General features: G+C 31.9%; 1 protein-coding gene across 2 annotated transcripts; it reads left to right on the top strand.

Annotated features, from left to right (window-relative positions):
• The first annotated feature begins 293 nt into the window (after positions 1 to 293).
• On the top strand, positions 294 to 4,043 carry LOC145061386 (putative serine/threonine-protein kinase PBL22). 2 transcript variants are annotated; one of them, XM_079008839.1, is made up of 6 exons: positions 294 to 1,856; positions 2,111 to 2,400; positions 2,803 to 2,941; positions 3,054 to 3,190; positions 3,268 to 3,377; positions 3,600 to 3,760. In XM_079008839.1, exons 1-6 carry the CDS (start codon positions 797 to 799, stop codon positions 3,619 to 3,621), a joined length of 1,758 nt encoding a protein of 585 aa, XP_078864965.1. In that variant the 5' UTR covers positions 294 to 796; the 3' UTR covers positions 3,622 to 3,760. The 2 variants fall into 2 exon arrangements, with proteins under 2 accessions (XP_078864965.1, XP_078864964.1); XM_079008838.1 differs by having other exon boundaries at positions 296 to 1,856; positions 3,268 to 3,391; positions 3,600 to 4,043.
• The last annotated feature ends 2,550 nt before the right edge of the window (positions 4,044 to 6,593 follow it).

Raw genomic sequence — 6,593 nt, 5'->3', positions numbered from 1 at the left:
TTAGATGACGCTGTAATATATATATATATATATATATATATATATATATATATATATATATAATTCTTTACTTTTATTAAAAGAAATTAAATTTTAATATTATTAAATATGGTTGTAACAAATTAAAATAAAAGTAAAAATTTTGGTGTACTATAGTGGTTGGAGGAATAATGAGCTGTGGCATGGCGATTTAGATGGTGATCTTAGAGCATCCTATGTGTATTTTTATTTATTTATTGATTTATTTTTGTTTTTTTATCGATTAATGTATGTATGTTTTTATGGCCGACCGTTCGGCTCTTTTTGACCGATAAACATGGTTAGGGCAACACAATTTTCGCAATCAACATCGGCCTCTATTTTCTCTCAGAGTATCATATTCTGTGTAAAAGAATTAGTTCCTGAAGTCGAGTCCGCTGCTTCAATCTCTGTAAAGTATTTAATTACACCCATCTTTAACTAACATTTATCTCTCTGTTTTTCATTTCTGTTCGTATTAATGTAACTAAAGAATCTGGTGGATGATGCTGTTTTGATTCATCTATCTAATTTCTAATTTCACCATGAAGCTTGCATAACGGTGATTAATTGGTACGAAACACTCCATTTTGGAGTGAAGTTGATCAGATTTGAATCTCACAGGTGGGCGGCGTGTTAAAAAAACATTTTTTTTTTATTAAGAAAAGATGAACGATTCAACTCCAACCCGACTTTTGATTTTTTACCTTTTTTGTGCACTTTTTGGTTGACACTAAAATTAAAATCTTATTCCGCGTCTAGTTTTTTATCGGTAAATATGTTTGACCCATTTGGCGCTGGAAAGGAATCTCAATCCTCCACCTCCTCCTCTGTTGAATGGTCACAACCATGCCATCACTTTGAATTTCCTGAGATTTTGTTAGCAACCGATAACTTTGATGAATCATTAGTAATCGGGCAAGGGGGTTTTGGAAAAGTTTACAAAGGTAATGTTATCATTGGATCTAGTCTTGTCGTTGCTGCCATTAAACGGTTGGATTCCATGTCCACCCAAGGGGAAGAAGAATTTTGGGCTGAAGTTCAGATGCTTTCCAAGTTGCGTCACTGTCATCTGGTGTCTTTATTTGGTTATTGCAATTATAAAGAAGAAAAGATCCTCGTGTATGAATACATGCCCAATGGAACACTGGAAAACCACATCCACAAACTTCAAACCCGTCTTTCCTGGGTTCAACGACTCAAGATATGCATAGGTGCTGCTCGTGGGTTAGACTACCTACACACTGGCACCGGGATTGAGTCGGGTGTTATACATCGTGATGTCAAGAGCTCCAATATCTTATTACATGAAAGCTGGGCAGCTAAAATTTCAGATTTTGGATTGTCTAAAATAGGCCCAACAAATCAGCCGTCTACTTATGTCAACACACTTGTAAAAGGAACTTTTGGGTATTTCGATCCAAATTATTTCACAACTGGAAAGCTAACTAGGAAGTCCGATGTGTACGCTTTTGGTGTGGTACTGTTGGAAATACTATGTCGGAAGCGGGCAGTGGATAGAAGTCTTGATGAGGAGCAATGGGGTTTAGTGACGTGGGCTCAAGATTCTATCAAAGAGGGGAATCTAAAGAATATAATTGATTATGATATAAGGGGTCAAATATCAACAAAATGTTTGAAAGAGTTTGTTCAAATTGTAGAGAGATGTTTGCTCAACAATCCAAAACATCGCCCCACAATGGCCGAGGTTGTGGTCAATCTTGATTCTATACTGACCTTACAAGAGAAAAGCAATAGTTCCTTGCAGGCTGCCGGCAAAACAATATTTGGAAGAATGCTTGATAGGTTTGCCTCCCCCTCCAATAGAGAGAACTCTGGTACTTCAAGCTCCTTTTGACTATATATACATATTTGTTATATTTGTGTGCATCCATTTGCATATATTAGAAAAGAATTAATGAAAATATAAGAATGTCATCTCAATGGCAAAATACATTAGTACATTACAGATGTGTTAAATTCTCTTGGTCATGATGTAAATGGGAAGAAGAAGAACCACTCCAAGATGAGTGTTGGTGGGAAAGTTAAAGTAATACAGATTAAATGATTCGTTTGTGTTCATTCATTTCAGCCCATGGTGATTCAAAGTTATCAAGTAATAGCAAGTCTAAGAGTAGAAATGCTGGTGATACTATGGAGGCTAACAATTCCATAATTCATGTTCCAAGTTTGAAACTGTTTAAGTTTGCTGATTTAAAAAGGGCAACAAGAAACTTTAATCAAGATTTGCTCTTGGGTAATGGAGGTTTTGGACATATATTCTTGTGTTGGGTTGACAAGAACACATTCGCACCTTCAACAGAGGGGCTTGGGATTGCTGTTGTAGTTAAAAGATACAGCAAAGCTCGTCGACCTAGCCATGTAAGTATCAATAAATATACATAAGTGTTTTTTCTCCTTTCACATGATTTCATTGTGAGTTTACTCGTTCATATGATATGGATGATGGATATTTTATTTTCATTATGGTTGATGTTTCCGGTGTAGAGTTTCTCACACATGGTCTAAATGATCCTCAAACTAAAGATCTGGTGTTCTTTCCCAACCAATATCTCTCTCTTTATCCATAATATTTGATTCTAGAACATAACCTTATTAACAATAGATGTAAATGAACATGGCATTTGAACTATTTGAAATGACACTTATGAAAAATGTGGTTGTTATCAAGTGAGAGCTGAGCATGTGTGAAAATGACACTACTAGACTTTTTGTTTTATAAATCTTTTTTCTTAATGTAACAATTTTTTTTTGTGAGATCAGAGTGTGATAACCGTTTTAGGATCGTTGGCTCATCCAAATATTATTAGTCTCTTGGGATATTGTGATGATAAGAAAGATGGATGCTTGCTTGTTTATGAGTACATGGATAACCGAAATTTGCGTCACTTCTTATACGAAGGTAATTAATACACTCAAATCTCTCTGAAAAACTATTATTGGATTATCACACTCAAAACTTGAGTTGTTGCAATGATGTTTCTGAAGTGACAAATAATTTTACAATGCACTAGGTTCATCCCAGCCACTTTCATGGGGAGCAAGACTACATATAATGATAGGAGTAGCACGGGCACTTGCTTTTATACATTCGTTAAAAGATCAAGTCATACACCGTGATGTCAAACCTTCTAATATATTACTGGATCAGGTAGTCATAATCGAATTAAGATTTTTGTTTTTATGCCATTAAAGTTAACCATTCATTTTGATTCTTTCTCATTTCAGGATTTTAATGCAAAACTAGGGGATTTTGAGCTCGCAAGAGTTGGCCATGAAACAGAGACTACAGATATTACTACATCTGTTGCTGGCACCTTTGGTTATCTAGACCCAGAGTATGCAATCACCTGTAGGTTACAACTTAGCAACGTGATATTTTGAATAAATCAACTTTTGTTATTTTTTTTATACGAAACGGATCATTATTGCTAAGCATAAGAATGAGCGATTTTAGATAAATTCTGGAGGGTAAATATGAAGAAATTAATTACATCATACATGAACTATTTGTTTTCAGTTCATAAGTTGTGAAAATGAACGACCTTACATTGTTTCAGGTCGCTTGAGTGTGGGGAGTGATGTGTATAGTTTTGGAGTTGTGTTGCTGGAAACCTTAACAGGCAAATATGCATTGAACAATAACATAAAGGGATACGGTGATGAGGTGAGTTTGGTAGAATGGGCAAGACTACTACTAGTGGACAGAAGCGAGTTAGAAAAAATAATGGATCCAAGTCTTCAACAAAATTACCCTATAGAAGGTGCTTTTGAATTTGCCACACTTGCATTAAGATGTGTATCGAGTAATCGTAAGGATAGGCCTTCAAGTGAAGAAGTTTTGCGGAGCTTGGAACAAATATATGATGATGACAAACAATTGATAAAAGATATGATGTAGTACTTGGATTTGTGGTGTATAATGGATGTATACTAAACGAAATTAGCTTTTGTTTGCCCGTGGGTTCCTATTTATTATGGTAAATTTCATTTTTCTGCTTTTACTTTTCTTATTTTGCACAATGTAATAAGTGTTTACATCTCCATTATAAATGCCAAGTTTCAACAGCCAATCACCATCCCATGCTGGTCCCAAAATGGTTATAATGAATTTCATACTATTACTTTGTGAATAGAAATCCTTATAGGTGATTATTTGTTTGCAAATTAAGGATAACGAGTAGTTGTATTTTTGGAAGGATAGTGATATGCATACTTGCTTAATAAATGAATGTTTTTTTTTTTTTTTTTTTTTTTTTTTACCATTTATCACATTTTTATTGAATTTGCCAAATGTCATTTTGTGGTTATTTTGAGTTAATTTTTTTCACATGTCAATTTATGAGGTTTTTTATTTTATTAAATTGCACATATATTTTAATATAATAATTACAATAAATATAGTAATAAATTTAACTTTTAATTTCAAAATTCTTAAAATTAAAGCTCATTAGTTTCTTTTCTTTATATTTCTTTTTAGATTTAAAAGGCAAAAAACATTTTCATTATAATAATTCATTATTTTTTTTTTATTTTTTTATAAATTTAAAGTTGTTAAATATTTTGACTTTTATATTTAACTTTTAAAAAAAAAAAAATTAACTAATGCAATACATGGGTCTCAAAATTAGTTCTAAATAAATTAAGACAATCGACACATTAGAGAAATCTACATTGAATTATAATTATGGGAATACATGAAAAGCTTGGATGCTTGATATGGTTCACTATTTAGCATGTTGAAAAATAAATAGCAATGCATCAAACACTTTGAAATTGCACACAATTATTCATTGGCATGGATTATGTTCTTAATTGGTAAACTACAAATTTGGGCCTATCGCTTTTGCAAAAAACTAATTTGGTCCTTTGGCTTTCGCAAAAAAACTATGGATGTAAACCGTAAGTTTGAAATTTTGGCCCATGAATTGTTAATCAAATCTATCTAGCTATTAGTAACTTTAAAGTGACCATTTTGTCCAAGTTATACACTATTTCTTTGGGTTTTGTCCCAAGGATAGAATTTCTTTGGGTTTTTTCCCACAGGCAGAATGATCTTTTAAGGATTAAGGGACCAAAATCATTATGAAACATTAACCAAAATTGCTAAGTGATTCCTTTAGAAACTACAAACGAAAAAACTACTAAACTCATAAACAAAAAATGCAATATATTCTAGAGTCTAGACTATGTTACAGCTTTTGTCCCCGTGCGCTTTCAAGAGCTACAAAGTAGATTGCCATTTGGTACGTTTTCCACATTCAGGTGGTAAATAGCAATGTACCTCCATTTTTTTTTTTGTATTTTTTTAAATTTGTTTAATGAAACTAACTACATTGTCATTACGTTCATCATCTATTTTTAGGAGTTAAATGCCCTAATGGAAATATACCTTGAATTTACACCTATTTTTTTAGGTTCATCATCTATTCTTACGAGTTAAATGCCTTAAATAGCAATGTACTTTAAATTTAAACCTATTTATTTATTTATTTATTTTTTTGCAATTACTTTTACGTTCTTTACCAAAAAACAAAGTGCAATGCCATTTGGTGCATTTTCCATATTTAGTTGGAAAATATATTGAATAGCAATGTACTTCCAATTTACATGTTTTTTTTTCTTTGTTTTGATTTTTTTTCCAAAAAAAAAACTAAACTAATTCTCACCCCATAAGGAAGGGTTCTTCTCTAGTTAATTTGTAATAGTCTAATATAAAAAAAGAATTGTACATAAAAATTGTAAGGATTGTTTTTTCATTCTAATTTTATTTTTGTTTTTTATATTTATTTTAATATGTTTTAATTTAAAAATAAATAATAATAAATAGATTTAAGCATCTCTCTCTCTCTCTCTCTCTATCTCTCTAAATCATCTTCTTTATCACATATTCTCACTTCTACAATAAACCCACACACACACTTCAACATAGATACACACTGAAATTAAGAAAAAACACACACAATTGACCTCCAACTCCAACACGTACACACACCTCACACACACATTCTTTGAAAATTTTAAACACTCAAACACATGCACAAAATTAGAAACACACACTTTAACGAGGGTACAAACCGATAGCTATAATGCTAATAGATAATCAGAGCCCCAAGTTATTTTGTTATCCATTAAGTACCCCGATTCCATTACTTTCCCTAGAAATAAAAGAAAGAAAAAAGTTATTTTGTTATCCATTAAGTACTCGGCTTCCATTAGTTTCCACATAAAAGAAAGAAAGCATGTTGTATCCTTTATCATAGGAGTTTTACACTTCCAAATAAAAAAAGCATCTGCACAACATCGTTGATTGATTCTATCCTAAACCTATTATAACCAGACAAGAAACATGTAATAGGGATAAGTAAAACATTCTTAGAATATAAAATCTTAGTTATATATAACCATTGAAACATCCAAAAATATGGTCCAAAAAATTTTAAATTTTAATAATAGATAAAGTAGTAATTCCAATATAATCCATTCATTTCAAATTAAAACCAATATATCAATTGTCATGAAATCAGAGTAAAACATCATGTGCGGAATCCCAA

This window comes from Lactuca serriola, chromosome 7 (genome assembly GCF_051521515.1).
Source record: "Lactuca serriola cultivar US96UC23 chromosome 7, Lser_US96UC23_V15, whole genome shotgun sequence".
Taxonomy (NCBI): domain Eukaryota; kingdom Viridiplantae; phylum Streptophyta; class Magnoliopsida; order Asterales; family Asteraceae; genus Lactuca; species Lactuca serriola.
The sequence above is the reverse complement of the archived record's forward strand: the minus strand, read 5'-3'. Positions and strand labels throughout refer to the sequence as shown.